An 18,204-nucleotide genomic window follows, 5' to 3' on the forward strand; every position below is an offset into this window, starting at 1 on the left:
AGTGCTTCCAGTATAGTCTGATGAATAAATTATTTTTCTCAGTGCACGCTTGTTTTGAGTTGATCCACGGTGAGTACAGACTCCACAACTTCAAAGGTGGAAGTTGACACAACTTGAATGAAATTATTTTTATTGCTACCAAAATGTCATAAAAATGTTTTATTTCATGAATCAAACTACATGTTTATTATAAAACAAAAATGTTGTATCTTTTTAGAAATGAAGACGTCTTCTCTGCGTACACAATAGATGTAGTACGTTGCTCTGAGCCACTAATCCAGAGTCAGCTTTTCTCAGCCTATTCTCCTACTTACGGGGAGCTGTCTCACAGAGCAGGTCGGCTGCATAAATCAATGAACTGAGCGAGTATTTCACCCTGTGTATCATGTTGTGGACAGTGAAAGACTAGTCTTATAATCCCTCCGCCTAAATGCGTTTACTGATTTTTTGCACATTTGTACTCCTGATTTCTTGCAACACAGGAACAGTAGAGGTGTACAAAAGCAACGCGTTATTTATTTATTTATTTTTTTAATGCAACTCAGATATTATGGTCTAAAATAAAAAATATTGCGTTACTTGAAAAAGTATATCAGATTACCTGACACTTGTTACTTTTAGCGCATTATCTCCTACACTGGCTGTAAAAACCAAAACTTGTCAAGACTCGAAACCTTTGATTTCTTGAAATGTGCCGATGGACTAGCGCCTTGAGTGGCCCAGCTAGAGCACAGACCTGAACCCGATTGATCTCTGGAGAGATCTGAAAATGGCTGTGCACCGACGCTCCCATCCAACCTGATGGAGCTTGAAAGGTCCTGCAAAGAAGAATGGGAGAAACTGCCCAAAAATAGGTGTGCCAAGCTTGTAGCATCATACACAAAAAGACTTGAGGCTGTAATTGCTGCCAAAGATGCTTCAACAAAGTATTGAGCAAAGGCTGTGAATACTTATGTACATGGGATATTTTAAGTTTTTTTATTATTAATACATTTGCAAAGATTTCAAACAAACTTCTTTCACGTTGTCATTATGGGGTATTGCTTATAGTATTTTGAGGAAAATTATGAATTTAATCCATTTTGGAATAAGGCTGTAACATAACAAAATGTAGAAAAAGTGAAGCGCTGTGAATACTTTCCGGATGCACTGTAAACAAATATAGTGAAAAGGACTTAAATATTTATATTTATAAGTTTCTCACCCAAATTATTGAATTGCTTTATAAGAGATTAAATGAACCACTGGAGTCATATGGATTACTTTTACAATGATTGTCTGTGCTTTTTTTTTCTTTTTGGCACTTTTCCACTGCACGTTACGGTTTGACTCTACGCTCTCTCAGTTTACTTTTCTTAAGCTTGCTTTTCCACTGCAGTTAAGTGAAGCTTTCAAGCAGAATATAGAGTTAATGTGCCATCCTCCATCATGGACTCCAACAACGCCATGACTGAGTCCAAGGTACTCTTCCTCCCATTGCTCGCTAGATAGCGTCAATGTGGTCGAACCACTTCCACTTTTCCTTGATGGTTCTGTAGTCACAATTAAGATTTTTTTTTTTTTTTTTTTTACTTGTCCCTAACTGTTGGTAAGTCCGGTGGTAGCAGTGTGTGGCCAACAGCTGAAACACTTCCTGAAAGACTTTTTCCATTTTCCGTCATTTCGTTTGTCGCTAATGAGAGGAATATCTGCACCTTGTTTATTGAACACAACGTGGTTTTGCGCACAGCCATTTCTTTTTACAATTTGAAAGTCGAGTGAACAAATGATACTGCTATCGCTGTAGTAAACTTTAAAACTAGCGGGTTGATGTCCCGAGTAGCAAATCCAGTGACACTTGTAGTGACGATTCTCTCTGACCAATCAGTGATCTGAAGGGTTTTGACGTCACATGTAGTGTCGGCTCGGCTCGCTTGGAACCTCGACCGAGGTGGTACTAAAAAAAGAATCAGGTACCAGGTACTATCCACAGTGGACAACCCCCCAAAAAGCGAGTCGAGTTGTACTGGGCAGTGGAAAAGCCCCATAAGTTTGGTGTATCTAGGAATTTTTGCTGAAAAAACACTTAAGGCAGAAAAAAGAATAAGAAAAAATCAGTACAAAAACATTATGATTAGAGCACCTTTGGTGTTTGGCCCCCCAATTAAAAGACATGGTGCATTTTCTTTTTCTTATGTTTCTGCACTTTTTAATTATGCTGTACTAAACTGATTAATGACTGATGTATTCCATCCTGAAATCAGAGACTTTCCCTTTGAAATCTGAATGCAACTAGATCCACTTGTGAACGGATCACACAATATAATAAGAAACATACCAAAAGGAATAAAATCATCATCATCATCGCTCTGTTGTTTCTCTGCTGTGGTTTCTCTCATCTTCATCAGGTTCCTGCAGTCCAGCAGCTTCACTGAACACATCTTCATCTTCAATGGTATCTGCAGCATCTGCTGTTCTCCAGCATTACAGAGAGAAGTCAGAGACTCTGTGGAGGTTTGATCATCATCATCTTCTCCTTCTCTTTGTTGTTCCTCTGCTGTGTTTTCTTCATTTATCTCCTCCAGCTTCACTTCATTCTTCACAGGTATCTGCTGTTCCTCAACTTTACAGACAGAAGCCAGAGACTCTGAGGAGGTTTGATCATCATCATCATCATCATCATCTTCTCTCTGTTGTTCCTCTGCTGTGTTTTCGTATTTTATCTCCTCCAGCTTCACTTCAATCTTCACTGGTATCTGCAGCATCTGCTGTTCTTCAGCATTACAGACAGAAGTCAGAGACTCTGTGGAGGTTTGATCACCCTGATTACCATCAGTAGAACAGAGTAAAGTGAGCTGTGAGTCCTGTGTCTCTCTGGATCTCTGTTCAGAGAGTTTGTCCAGCAGTCGCTGTGGTGTGGACTGATCTCTGCCGCTCCACACTGAATCCTGACATTCTGTGGAGGTCCCATCAGTCACACACACTGAAGATTGACAAGAAACCTTTTCCAGCTCCTGACAAACACAACACAATCACATCTGTACCATTCATCACATCATTTAAAAAATTACAATCTCAACTTTAAGGATGAAATGAATGTTTAACCTGTAACCTGTTGTCTCTCTCCATCAGTTTTGTCTTCAGTGACGTCAACTCTTTCTTCAGCTGAGATATCCAGCATCTTTAAGGAAATCATACAGTTAATAATTAAGAGATCACAGCAAAAATGATCAGTTTCTCTGGATTTACTATTTATAGGTATTTGTTTCAGTAATGAAAATGTCTGTTTTATTCTATAAATTACTGACAACATTTCTCCCAAATTCTAAATAAAAATATTGTCATTTAGAGCATTTATTTGCAGAAAATGAGAACTGGCAGGTACGGATTAACCACCGGGCTGATTGGGCAGTTGCCCAGGGGTCTCTATTATAAATCCACATGAATGTCAGCCTTATGTGAAATAACATTTGTTCGGCCAAACGAGTGTTGGACAACAGCAGCACGAGCAAGTGACTGATGGGACAAGCTCAGGGAATCCGTGTCTCACAGGTGCAGTGCATTTATTTGAAGGACTACAGAAAACAGCATCTGATTCACAAAACTCTTCCAAACACAAAGATAAGGTGCAGTTTACCCTGGCTGTGTACAAAGGTGATGGTTTAAATTCATATAAGCGACAGAATTCGTGCAACAGTATGAAGGACTTTAAAATGTTTAAGTCCTGCATGCATTTAACGATAAGGAGAAAGGTGCCTTAATACCCCAAATATGTGCACGGTAAACTGACAAGAGTTCAGGGAATAATGTGCATAGTGAGCTATGAGCCTAAATAGCATCAATTCCTCTTTGCAACCTGAACTTCATCAAAATGTCGATTTGTGAAAACACTCAATGCAGCGCAACAAATGGTGAAACAGAACACAAGTGTCTAGAGATGCATTAATAAATATTGAAATTATTTTTAAATTAACAGTGTCTAAAAAAATGTGACAGTCTTGCACAACGAATTGTAAAACAGAACGCAGATGGAACACAGGTGTTGAGTGTATTCACATATATTAAAGTTCTCTTAAACTTAGCACAGTGTATAAAAAAAAATACTGCGCAATAAGATAAAAATATAGCTGCAAGCAGCAATGCGATTCCTCCTAAAAATGGCAAATCATTTAAAATTGATCAGTAGATGGTTGGGATTAAACCCTCCCAATGGAGGAATCCAAAAAACATGTCTTTCTGACTTAATACTAAACGAAAGGTTTTCAGTGTACAGGAAAATCCATCATGCCGTACCTTGTAGATCCTTGAGGCTTTTTTGTTCCCAATGAGAAATGAGGTATGTATATTAAGTTTCAGAAGAATTGAATAAATGGGGTGGAAATGTCATCACTTTGAAAATAGGACATTTGGCATGTCTTGTAGCACCCCCTAAGGGCGAATGTGGGCCATTATTGGTTTAGGGGTTACCATTGGCCTGTAGTATCAATGTTCAAAATTAGAAAATTTTTGACCCAAAAATGGGACATTTGGGCATGGCCTGTAGCGCCCCTTAAGGACAAATGTGGGCCATTCTTTGCACAGTATTTCAGAATGATGTCATCTTGACAAATGTTAGGTTTGAAATACCATCAGTCAAAATTACATTTAATTTATTGACACATATATATTGAGGCATTGTAGACATTTACATAAATACACCCCTTTCAGCCATTTTGTGTTGTATTAATTTTTACTAAGTAACAAATTGAAAGACATAAATTCTACACATGGGTACCAAATTTCAAGTCAATTGGAGCTATGGTTTAGGAGAAGATCTTTAGGTTTTTCAAACTTTTCACTGTACAGGAAAATCTATCACGGTGGAAATTATGGATCCTTGAGGCTTTTGTTCCCCATGAGAAATGAGGCATGTACACAAAGTTTCAGAAGAATTGGACAATTGGGGTGGAAATGAAATAATTTTGAAAATGGGACTTTTGGGTGTGGCCTGTATCGCCCCCCTATGGGCGAATGTGAGCCATTCTTTGCATAGTACTTCAGAACTAGAAAAAAAAAGGTTTGTCAAGACAGACTTTGATGTTGGCTTGAGAAAGGCCGAACCTTGAACCAAGACTGGAACTCGATCATAACAATAAAACAAGATAACTTCAAAAATATGAAATATATGCAATTACTTGAAAATTATTTAAGCTCTCCATGTCATTATTCCACATACGGCATTCACTAAAATTTTCACTTTGTCCTAAGACTTCATTTTATGTATTGTACAAATAAGTGAATGTTAAAGGGATATTTGATAATTTCCTCACCCTAATTCAATCCCAGATGTGTATGACTTTCTTCATATATATATATATAGTCAAAAAGTTGATAACGCCATCCTACCCGTGTTAAAGAGAGAAAAATATAAAAGATTAAGCACGTACGCATAAGGTCTCACTTAATTTGAGACGTAAAGTTCACACTAAGGGATTAGTAACTGCTAGTTAGTTTGTAACTAAGTCGATGCTTAATTTGGTTGCACCAACTGTTCTTAAGACAAGACTTAGCTAGTAGTTCGTAAGCTCTTCGTAAAGTAGTCACATAATATGATGTTTACCTGTATTTATCCAATAAACAGCCTTCATATTTGTACACAGATGTGTTAAAAAGCCATCCGTTTCAGTTTTATTTTGTTACAGTTGATGTTTAAACCTTGTTTGCTCACGTAACTGTCAGCTGTCATTAATTATATCCCCATTAAAATACGAAGCGTAATAAAAGTAGATTTAGATAAATAGTATATTTGCCCTGTGTAAATAACAATATATAGGAACTGTATCTGATATAAGGAGTGATAAATAAATACTGATACAACAGGCTGGAAAAATAGACATTTGTTCGTTTTAATATCTTATATTTTGAATGTGTTGACACTTGACACCGGGCGACACACCCTGAAAACTGCACCATTAGATCTGCTTCACGCATAAAAGTTATAAGTGCGTGATATAAATGTCTCAGATCCAGGATTGGCCGAAGTCCGCCGTCTTTCTAAGAAAATAACGGCTATAAAACCCTTTTTGTGCTTGACAATTTGGCACAATCTCTATCGCATTTTTCTCGATGAGATTGTGTATTTCGGCTCGTAACACGGGTGCGTCTTCGGATGAAACCGTAGAAGATGAAACGCTGTGAAAAAAAGCTCTGTGATGGTTGTGATCTGTGACTTCTCCGGCACCTTTAACACCATTCAACCAGCAATACTAGAAAGGAAACTAGAAGTAATGTGGTTTGATAGCCCCATGATGTCCTTGGTCATAGATTTCCACATTTTGTAGAGCTCAGTTTGTGAGGCTGAGGAACTGTGTGTCCCAGCAGGTGGTTTGCACCACAGGTGCTCCTCAAGGAACTGTCCTATCTATATTTTGGTTCATACTCTACACTTCAGACTTTAGGTACAACTCAAAGTTATGCCACCTGTAGATGTTTTTGGATGACTCTGCTGTTGTAGGCAGTATGGTTGACAGGAGACTGAGTATAGGAAAATAGTCAACAGATTTGTCGAGTGGTGTGGAGCAAACCATCTGCAACTCAACATCACAAAAGCAAACAACTGGTTATCAACTTGAGAAAAAGGACCAGTAGTATACAGATGAAAAACTTTTCCCACACTGATTGCACTTGTAAGGTCTTTCTCCTGTGTGAACTCTCATGTGTCTATTAAGATGACTCATACATGTGAAACTCTTTCCACACTGAGAGCAGATGATAGCAGGTGAGATATTCTTCTTAGTCTTTGAAAAGTTGCATCCTAGATGTGCATGTGCAAGTGAATGGGGATTATAATTCTAAAGCTCCAAAAGCTCATAAAGGCAGCATCAAAATAACCATATGACTCCAGTGGTTTAATCAATGTCTTCTGAAGTGATCCAATTGGTTTTGGGTGAGAACAAACCAAAATGTAACTTCTTTTTCACTGTACATCTTGCCACTGTTGTCTCTAAAAACATGAATTTAAAGGGATAGTTCACCCAAAAATGAAAATTCTCGCATCATTTACTCACTCATGCCATTCCAGATGTACTGTATATGACTTCCTTCATTCAGCAGAACATAGAGAAATATAAAAACACCTCAGCTCAATAGGTCCTTATAATGGATGTGGATGGTAGCACAATTTTTGATGCTCCAAAAAGCACAGGCAATCAGCATTAACATCATTCATATGAATCAAGTGGTTAAATGAATGTCTTATAAAGCAATTTGATCACTTTTGATGAGTAAAAGATACATATTTAAGTACTTTTTAACTATAAATCATCGCTTCAGGGTAAGTAGACAAACTACTTGTTAAGTCTTGCCTTAAAAACATGTGATGCAACCAAATTAAGCACCGACTTAGTTGCAAACTAACTAGCAGTTACTAATCCCTTAGTGTGAACTTTACGTCTCAAATTAAGTGAGACTTTATGCACAGTTGGTGCAACCCTACTCAGACACACACATACTGAATATAATGAAAAGATCGTGAATACGTTTTTTAGAACTTTTATCCCGCAGTCCAGTAGGTGGCGGTAAAGCATCAAGAGCTGGTTTGCAAACCGCCAATGACTCCGAAGAAGAAGAAGAACTTATTTCGGTACATGCTCAATCTGTTATGCATAATATTATTTTTTCGATGTGTAGTTTTCTGTCCACAGTTTATCTCTCTTTTGCGTTTTAATGGTAATAAAAGAAGCTGATTATTCGCTTATGTGGCGGTTTTGTGACGGATGCTTTAAAATATTCAGTTTCAATAGAAACGAGCAGAAATCTGAGAATATCATGTTTAATTTCTGATATATGAACTCTTTAAATCAAGCTGCTGATTGTAAATGAGTTCAGTGAAGGCGGTTGTATAGCTATAGACTTTTATTAGCTAATTTCAGGGGGTTTCCTGGTCTTCGGACATGATCATCGATTGTTATTTCTATTAATATTTAATATTTATGTAGTTGTATGTAATGTTTTCATTGGATATACGAGTTTACTTTGATAATCTAATCATGAGAAATGTGAATTTGAAAGGGTCTGGAAGGTACATTTCATTATGATCTAATTTCTAAAGTGTTTGTTATAATATTCTGACTACATGAATACAAACATTACTGAGTTAAGATTGTGATTTTAGTGAAAATGTTTGTTTTTACTCCTTATTCGTGTATATTCATACATACAGTATGCTGTAACCAAACCTTTATTCATGGTTACTACAGTATTACTATAGTAACAAGGTATTGGTAGGTACTAGTAAAGCCATTTTTACTACAGTATGATTTATTGTTTACAGTGTTTTTACTGTAGCTTAACCATGGTTAATCATGTGGTTACTATGGTTTTACTATAAATACCATAGTTAAACTACCACAGTAGCTATAGTTATGGTATTTTATTAGCACAGTTTTCATGTTCCTGTATTATTTCAGACCCTATGGTGTCATTTCAAATATAATGGTTAAAATATGGTTACTGTAGTAAAATCATGGTCAATTTATTGCAGGTGGAACGTAAAACAATTTCAGAAAATAAAAAGTCCCGTCCTGTCCTCGAAGAGGCTCCACAGAAATCTGAGAATATCATGATTCATTTCTGATATATGAGTTAAGTGAAGGTGAGAATATGTTGTATCCTTTTATAGGCTAATTTCAGGGTTTTTGTCGGTCAAAAAAGTAGGATTTGTCTTTGGGTCCTCATATTCTCACAAACAGCCCTGTATATATAAATAATAATCAAAAGAAGAAAGAAGGAAGTTTTTGCATTAGTAGGATTGGGTCAAGTGCTCGTGAAAGAGATGCATCTTTAGATGTTTATTGAAGGTGGCTAAAGAATCAGCTGCTCAGGTGGGGTTTGGCGGGTCCTTCCACCATCAAGGGACAGTTGAAGTGAAGATCCGGGAAAGTGATTTTGTGCCCGTGTCAGATGGCACAATGAGGCGCCGCTCACCCGCTGATCTTTTGAAGTAGTGAGTGTAGATTGGGGGGTGTGGAGACAGCGGTGGTGGTTGTATATAATGTGGTCGAGTGACTGTGATGCTTGTGTGACACTTTTTTTTTTTTTTTTATACAGGCAAGTCATTAAGATCAAGTTCTTATTTACAATGGCGGCCTGACAAGTGGAATAACTCCATGAAAACAAGTTTCAAAATCAATGTCAGTCCATTAAATCATGATTTATTAATATTGATGATTTCATCACAGAAATCTCTCAGCTGAAGAAAGACGTGACGTCACTGAAGACAAAACTGATGGAGAGAGACGACAGGTTACAGGTTAAACATTCATTTCATATCATCTGAATATCATCTTTTATTACTGATTTATGAGCTTGTTAAACCAGCGGCTGATTGGAAATGAGTTCATTGAAGGCGATTTTTGTTGAATAAAGATTGCTGTGGGCTAACACCTGATAATATTCCTACTGTCAGGTAAATTAACCCAAACTCAAGGCACATGTTTGTATATTTACCCATCACAGTAATCTCTCAGCTGAAGAAAGAGGTGACGTCACTGAAGACAAAACTGATGGAGAGAGACGACAGGTTACAGGTTAAACATTCATTTCATCCTTAAAGTTGAGATTGTAAGCTTTCTAATGATGTGATATGATGAACTGTACAGATGTGATTGTGTTGTGTTTGTCAGGAGCTGGAAAATGTTTCCTGTCAATCTTCAGTGTGTGTGACTGATGGGACCTCCACAGAATGTCAGGATTCAGTGTGGAGCGGCAGAGATCAGTCCACACCACAGCGACTGCTGGACAAACTCTCTGAACAGAGATCCAGAGACACACAGGACTCACAGCTCACTTTACTCTGTTCTACTGATGGTAATCAGGGTGATCAAACCTCCACAGAGTCTCTGACTTCTGTCTGTAACGCTGGAGAACAGCAGATGCTGCAGACACCAGTGAAGATTGAAGTGAAGCTGGAGGAGATAAAAGAAGAAAACACAGAAGAGGAACAACACAATTATGATGATGATGATCAAACCTCCACAGAGTCTCTGAAGATGAAGATTTGTTCAGTAAAGCTGCTGGACTGCAGGAAACTGATGAAGATGAGAGGAGAAACCACAGCAGAGGAACAACAGAGTGATGAAGATGATGATGATGTGAAGACTGAATTGAAGATGGAGGAGATAAAACAAGAAAACACAGAAGAGGAAAAACATAGAAAGGATGCTGATTTGATTTCTTCAGGTATGGTTCTTTCTTTATAACAGCTCTGTTGTCTTTTAAAAATGTGCATCTACCCCATTGTTTCCTACACTGCTGTTTAAAGTCAGAGCTGCACTGCTTCTGGATAAAAAATCAAAGAAAAAGAAAGATTTTAGGATTTAGAAAAAGATTGAATGTCGTAAAATAATACAGTTCTGTGCAAGATCAGGGAGGACGAGAAGCAGGTCCCCCTTGTTGCTCCGTACTGGCCCACTCAGACCTGGTTCCCGGACCTCACACTCCTCACGACAGCTCCTCCCTGGCTGTCGTGAGGAAGGACCTTCTTTTTCAGGGACGGGGCACACTCTGGCACCCACGCTCAGACCTCTGGAATCTCCATGTCTGGTCCCTGGACAGGACACGGTGGACCTAACTGGTCTAACGCCCACTGTGGTTAACACGATCACTCAGGCCAGACCCCTTCTACAAGGCAGCTCTACACCCTGAAGTGGCGTATCTTCACTAAGTGGCGTTCTTCTTGGAGCTGCGCAGTCGGATCAGTCTCCCTTGGCATAGCCCTCTCTGCCCCGGTCACTGTGTTTGTAGAATCTCCCCCCCTTATGAAGGGCAGGACTTACCTCCAGCCATTTAGCCCATATGGTGTATTTGCAACTTTTTACCCTCCCCTTCTCTTCAGTGCAGGGCGTGGCCTCCATTGGGCCTTTTCCCTCTGAAAGAATAGGGATGGAAAAAGATGCCTTCCCGGGTGCATTTTATGAGCATTTTTAGGCCCCAGCTGAATACATTTTTCTATGGAGAGAAAAACTTAGAGAGAAAAGGCCACGGCTGGCGCAGCCTGCTCCCATATTCGGTACGAGTGTGAAGAGTTTGTGTTAGGGGTGTGTGGGGTCATCCACAATGCTGGTTGCTTTGTGGATGCAGCGTTTGGTGTAAATGTCTTTGATGGAGGGAAGAGAGACCCTAAAGATCTTCTCAGCTGTCCTCACTATCCTCTGCAGGGCTTTGCGTTCCGAAACAGTGCAAGTCCCAAACCAGGCAGTGATGCAGCTGCTCAGGATGCTCTCAATAGTCCCTCTATAGAATGTAGAGAGGATGGGGGGTGGGAGATGTGCTTTTAATTAGTGTTCAATATGATTATTTAAATTTGTCTCTCTTGAATTGATTTTTCAATTTACTGTGTTCATTTCAGATCTGATGGAATTAAAAGAGGAAAGTCAAGAGCTGAATGAAGTGGAGGAGAAACCTCAGTATCAGAGTGGCTCAAAGACTAAGAAGAATTTCTCACCAAAAAAGCCTCAAAGGAGAACAGCCAAAAATACTTTCACCTGCTCTCAGTGTGGAAAGAGTTTCACATGTATGAGTCATCTTAATAGACACACAAGAGTTCACACAGGAGAAAGACCATACAAGTGCAATCAGTGTGGAAAAAGTTTTTCATCTTTATACTATATCAAGGATCATCTTCGCTTTCACTCTGGAGAAAAAACATTTGAATGTGATCAGTGTGGTAAAACATTTGTTTTGAATTCAGTCCTAAAACAACATCTGAAAACACACAAAAATGAGAAGCCTTTCAAGTGTTCTTTTTGTGGAAAGAGTTTTGCATGCCTGTCCAATTTAAAAGAGCACCAGACAATACATATTGGTGAGAGCGCTCATATGTGCACTGAATGTGGGAAGATCTTTACAAAAGCCAGCAACTTGAAACAGCACCAAAGAATTCATACTGGAGAAAAACCTTACAAGTGCTCACACTGTGGAAAGAGTTTCACTTTGTCACAAGACCTGAAAAAACACAAGAGAATCCATACTGGAGAAAAACCATACATTTGCTCATACTGTGGAAAGAGTTTCACTCTGTCACAAAACCTGAAAAAACATGAGAGAATCCATACTGGAGAGAAAACGTATAAGTGCTCACACTGTGGAAAGAGTTTCACTCAGTCACAAACTCTAAAAACACATGAGAGAATCCATACTGGAGAAAAACCTTACAAGTGCTCACACTGTGGAAAGAGTTTCTCTCAGTCACAAGACCTGAAAAAACACGAGAGAATTCATACTGGAGAAAAACCTTACATTTGCTCACACTGTGGAAAGAGTTTCACTCTGTCACAAAACCTGAAAACACACGAGAGAATTCATACTGGAGAGAAACCATACCACTTCTCTTCACGTGGTAAAAGATTAAGAGCAGCAAGTGATTTATGGAAACATGTAAAAAATAATTGCCAATGTAGTCACAGTGAGCAAAAATCATCTTCAGGTCCATCAAGATTAAGTAAATAGTTGGAAATTCAGATAAACACAAAGACCCTGATACAACACTACAGCCATTGCCAAACGTATTGGCAGTGACATACATTTTTTATTTCTGCTTCAGTTGTTGTGGTGTTGATTCACATTGTTTCTCGATTATTGTGCAGAGTGATCAGATGCATTTTAAATAATTGCAAAAAGCTTCATTGGCCAAAAGAAATTAACTTTATCATAAAAACCCAAATTTCACAGTTTTTTGGCCCTGGCACAAAATGACCAGCCAACATCATTACATTAATCATATCAGCTGCACCTGGGAAAGTGAGAACGAGTACTAGTCAGGTGAAATCACACATCATTCTGATGGGATTATAAGAGCAGACTGATTGCTATAAAAGGAGGGAAGAATTGCTTCCAATCGTTATGTTCTTGTTCGCAATGGTTACCTCTAAAGAAAGACATCCAGCCATCATCTATTTGCATCAAAATGGCATCACATGCAAGGATATTGCTGCAAAGAATATTGCACCTAAAAAAACATTTACCGGATCATCAAGAACTTCAAGGATAGAGGTTCAACTGCAGTGAAGAATGCTTTAGGACGTCACAGAGTGTCCAGCAAGCACCAGGACCCTCTCCTCCTGAGAAGTCAGCTACAGAATCGTGTCACCACCAGTGCAGAGCTTGCTCAATATTGGCAGCAGGTTGGTGGGAGTGCATCTGCACGCACAGTGAGGCGAATAATTTTTTACAATGGCCCAGTGTCAAGAAATGTAGCAAAGAAGCCACTTCTGTCCAAGAAAAACATCAAGGACAGACTGAAATTCTACAGGAAGTTCAAGGATTGGACCGTAGAAGACTGGTGCAAAGTTATTTTCTCTGATGAAGCCCCCTTCCGACTGTTTGGGACAACTGGAAACTCGATAGTCCGGAGAAGAAAATGTGAACGCTACCATGAGTCCTGTGTTGTGCCAACAGTGAAGCATCCTGAGACCATCCATGTGTGGGGTTGCTTTTCATCCAAGGGAGTGGGCTCTCTCACAATTCTGCCCAAAAACACTGCCATGAATAAAGAATGGTATCAAAACGTCCTGCAAGAGCAACTTCTCCCAATGATCCAGGAGCAATAGGTGATGATCCGTGCATTTTCCAGCATGATGGAGCACCATGTCACAAGGCAAGAGTGATAATGAAGTGGCTTGGAGATTATTACATTGAAATTTTGGATTCGTGGCCAGGCAACTCCCCGGATCTTAATCCCATAGAGAACCTGTGGTCAATCCTCAAAAGGCGAGTGGACAAGCAGAAGCCCACAAATTGTAATTAACTTTGAGCACTAATAAGGCAAGAATGGATCACCATCAGTCAGGATTTGGCCCAGAAGCTGATATCTAGCATGCCAGAGCGGATTGCAGAGGTTATGAAGAACAAGTGTTTCTCTTTATATTGAATGTTTTTGCCAATAAAATCCTTTAAAACTTATGAAACGCTTATCATTGTTTTCCAGTACACCATAGAAACATGTGAAAAAATAATCTAAAAATACTGAAGCAGTAAACTTTGCAAAACACAAAAATACTTTTGGCCACGGCTGTACATCACCCAGACGTCTATTTAATGTGTGTGTTTACATCTGGAAGAAGAAATTTTGGGGGATTGTTTGTTCAACAGCAATATTTCTGTAAGATGTTTCCTCTCAGATGTCAATAAGACATTCAGCAGATGCCTTTAAGATGTTTAAGATTTAGAATGTTTGTAAATCTGATCTTTCGAAGATGTTCAGTTAACTGGGGGTTTTCACACGAGCAGCATGCGAAAGCTGTATTGCAGACCATGCACCTATTATGGTTTTTCAAATCCTAACCAGGGGCTACCTTTAGGAGGTTGTCTTGAGTTTGTTTGCAATGGAACTGTGGCGTGGGTCGCATGAGTGAGAAAGCAGACTGTACTCGGACCCACACTTGTTCAGGAAGTAAAATAAATTGTGTATATGTTTCTGCCAACATAAGCATAATAACATTATCAATTGCACAAAACCAAACACACGTGCACCATGAGTGGAAGGGAACGCTTTTGATCACAAAAGTGATGAGTTGCCTTTTATATACGTGCGAGAGGGAGCTTGCAATCAACTGTGTTATTAAAAAAGATTTTGAGCATCAGTTATAGTCGCTTTCTTGGATATCTACATCTGCTGAATTACAGAATGCAACACCGAGGCGCAAGTGTTGTCCATCATGTGCAGGTTTGTGATGACGCAAGTCGATGATGGAAAAGCAACATAGTTCAACAGAATAGATAGTTAGAGGCACTTGACCTTCTCTTTTGCTTCCTGTCCCACAGATGTAGAATGTGTCTACTGCTGAAGGTCAAGTCAAGTGGTTTTTATTGTCGTTTCAACCACATACAGTTAGTACAGTACACAGCGAAACGAGACAACGTTCCTCCAGGACCATGGTGCTACATAAAAACAACATAGTACAAACACAGAACCACATGAGACTACACAACGAAATAAAATACCTATATATACCTATATAAAGTGCACGTGCAAACATGTGCAAAAACTACGGGACAGTACAATAAATTTCTGACAATGAACAGTACAATAGGCACAGTGAGAGACAGTGCAGCGCCGACCAGTACACAATAGTGCAAAAAGATGACAGTTTCTAAAAACGTAAACAACATACTATGAGATAGTGATGCAGTTATTGAGGTAGCAGACAGTTATAAAGTGACAAATTAAAGTGCAACTCAGGATACGCTGTGTGTGTGTGTGTGTGTGTCAGTCCAGTCTCTGTGTATTGAGGAGTCTGATGGCTTGGGGAAGAAGCTGTTACACAGTCTGGCCGTGAGGGCCCGAATGCTTCGGTACCACTTGCCAGATGGGAGGAGGGTAAAGAGTTTGTGTGAGGGGTGTGTGGGGTCATCCACAATGCTGGTTGCTTTGCGGATACAGTGTTTTTTGTAAATGTCTTTGATGGAGGGAAGAGAGACCCCGATGATCTTCTCAGCTGTCCTCACTATCCATCTGCAGGGCTTTGCAGTCCGTAACAGTGCAAGTCCCAAACCAGGCAGTGATGCAGCTGCTCAGGATGCTCTCAATAGTCCCTCTATAGAATGTAGATGGGGGGTGGGAGATGTGCTTTCCTCAGCCTTCGAAGAAAGTAGAGATGCTGCTGGGCTTTCTTGGTAATAGAGCTGGTGTATGTGGTCCAGAGTGATTCTACCTGCACATTTCCTCACTCTGGAGATGTACCGGTCTTGGAGGGCGAGCAGGGGGGCACCAATAATCCTCTCAGCAATCCTGACTTTCTGTTGTAGTTTCGTTCTCTCTAATTTGGTGCCTGAACCAAACCAGACAGTTATAGATGTTCACAGGACAGACTCATTGAGAGAACTGATTAATTAGATTAATCGATTATCAAAATAATCATTAGTTGCAGGCCAATTTGGGATATTTATGAACATGGAGAACATACAGTGCTGAATATAGTGGAAATTCACCAACAATCATCTGAAACAAAGGGCTGTCTTTTTGAGAGGTAACTTTGAGGAAATTCAGCTAGTGCCGTGTCATGTGAACAAGGGGCTGTTCAAACTGAATGTGTTTTCATTCGTCTCTCATGGGAGCGCTGCAATTTTAGACGCTGTGAAGTTAAAAATAACTTTTACAACTGATAAAAATGTGTCTTGAGACACTTGCGTTCCGCTCTTTTCATTGCGGTGCGTTTTGTTTATTTTGCGCGACAACTAGGGTGACCAGATCAGAATTATTTATTGAGGAATTCTGAATGAAATTACTGTCTGTCATGTAAACACGGAAATACAAATAAAAAAAACCATTGAACTCAAGTGTCATCATGAAACAAATAAAACAAACACTGCGCTTTAACATCAGCAACATCCAATCAAATCACTCCTTGTGACTTTTTTGAGCATGAAATTCGCGCCTTGCCGCCTATAGTCTACGTAGCCTACTGCAGCTCTCTACGTTCTTTTACTGTCTATGGTTGCAATGAGCAGCCGACAGGAGCTGGCTGCAGGACGGCAATGAGCAATTTTTAATATTCTATCACACTATAACTACTCGAGAGTCTGCTCTTGAGACTTTGTTCTAATTTTCGGGACAATTAGGGCAGGATTCGGGATTCGGGACAACTGCTTGGATTTCGGGACTGTCCCGAATTTTTCGGGACGTCTGGTCACCCTAGCGACAACGTGTCTGTCCTGAATGGTTACTGGAAGAAATGCTTTAGCCATTGGTTACATGAACGCTACTCTTTTAACATGAATGCAAACGCTTTTATCAAAGTCACCAGAATTGAACGCTTTTTATGTTTTTTTTTTTTTTTTTTTTTGCAAACAAAATAAAAATGTCCGTATCCTCGTACATATAAAGTTCAGTTTGGCAGATTTCTGTGCGTACCCTCAGAATAATTCATGCAGGCGCCCGTTACAAAACCCAGAATGAGTTTTCTCAAACGCGTCCTCCAGTCCAGCAGGAGACAGAAAAGCGCCATTAAACTCAAGAAGATGAAAGAAGAATTGAGCGCTCAGTCGATACATGTTCAATGTGTTTATCTTCATTTGTGAGTTTATATTTGTTTTAATGTGTTTGTATTTTTCTGTGACGTTTTAATAATGTTAATCGAAGTTTATTATCGTCTTATGTGTCGGTTTTGAGACAAACATGTTCAAATATTCAGTTTCAGAAGAAACAATATTCTCATTCCCTTGCAATAAATTTACCATGTTTTAACTACAATAACCCTTTTTTAATCATGATATCCGTAGTGAAACAACAGTAATACAGGGAAACGAAAACTATGTGTAAACAAATCATAATTTGTGATGACTGGTTTTACCAAAATTACCATAGTTTAACTGTGTTTACTATAGTAGTGTTACTATGGTATTTGTTATAAAACCATAGTAACCACACGATTATCCATGGCTAAACTATTGTAAAACATGGTTACTATAGTAATTTTCAGTATACTGTATCCAAACTATAGTTTTCATTTTCCTGTATTATTACAGTCCCTATGGTGTCATTTCAAATATAATGGTTAAAATATGGTTACTGTAGTAAAATCATGGTAAATTTATTGCGGGTGTAAAATAAAACAATTTCAGAAAAGAAAAAGTCCCGTCCTGTCCTCAGAGAGGCTCCATAGATATCTGAGAATATCATGATTCATTTCTGATATGATCTTGTTAAATTCAGCGGCTGATTGTAAATAAGTTACGTGAAGGTGAGAATATGTTGTGTATATCCTTTTTAGGCTAATTTCAGGGTTTTCCTTGGTCAAAAAAGTAGGATTTGTCTTTGGGTCCTCATATTCTCAGAAACAGCCCTGTATATATAAATAATAATCAAAAGAAGAATGAAGAAAGTTTTTGCATTAGTAGGATTGGGTCAAGTGCTCGTGAAAGAGATGCATCTTTAGATGATTATTGAAGGTGGCTAAAGAATCAGCTGCTCAGGTGGGGTTTGGCGGGTCCTTCCATCATCAAGGGACAGTTGAAGTGAAGGTCCGGGAAAGTGATTTTGTGCCCGTGTGAGATGGCACAATGAGGCGCCGCTCACCCGCTGATCTTCAGCTTCTGGATGGCACATTGACTTGAAGTAGTGAGTGTAGATTGGGGGTGTGGAGACAGCGGTGGTGGTTGTATATAATGTGGTCGAGTGACTGTGATGCTTGTGTGACACTCCATGAAAACAAGTTTCAAAATCAATGTCAGTCCATTAAATCATGATTT

At 39.2% G+C, this 18,204-nt stretch overlaps 2 protein-coding genes across 2 annotated transcripts in view; one reads left to right on the top strand and one right to left on the bottom strand.

Moving 5' to 3' along the window:
- LOC127618594 (zinc finger protein 271-like) overlaps nucleotides 1-2,337 on the bottom strand; it is a 167,141-nt gene extending 164,804 nt beyond the window's left edge. The window contains exon 1 of the mRNA XM_052091155.1: nucleotides 2,318-2,337. The gene's annotated coding sequence lies outside the window, so the exon portion shown is untranslated. The remainder of the gene's footprint in view (nucleotides 1-2,317) is intronic.
- Nucleotides 2,338-7,565: 5,228 nt separating this feature from the next.
- LOC127618956 (zinc finger protein 45-like) overlaps nucleotides 7,566-18,204 on the top strand; it is a 15,756-nt gene continuing 5,117 nt past the window's right edge. The window contains exons 1-6 of the mRNA XM_052091662.1: nucleotides 7,566-7,600; nucleotides 9,198-9,268; nucleotides 9,475-9,545; nucleotides 9,642-10,197; nucleotides 11,366-12,457; nucleotides 16,975-17,030. Coding sequence (XP_051947622.1) covers nucleotides 7,569-7,600; nucleotides 9,198-9,268; nucleotides 9,475-9,545; nucleotides 9,642-10,197; nucleotides 11,366-12,457; nucleotides 16,975-17,030 — 1,878 coding nt within the window. The 5' untranslated portion in view covers nucleotides 7,566-7,568. The remainder of the gene's footprint in view (nucleotides 7,601-9,197; nucleotides 9,269-9,474; nucleotides 9,546-9,641; nucleotides 10,198-11,365; nucleotides 12,458-16,974; nucleotides 17,031-18,204) is intronic.

This window comes from Xyrauchen texanus, chromosome 25, assembly GCF_025860055.1.
Source record: "Xyrauchen texanus isolate HMW12.3.18 chromosome 25, RBS_HiC_50CHRs, whole genome shotgun sequence".
NCBI classification, from domain to species: Eukaryota; Metazoa; Chordata; class Actinopteri; order Cypriniformes; family Catostomidae; genus Xyrauchen; species Xyrauchen texanus.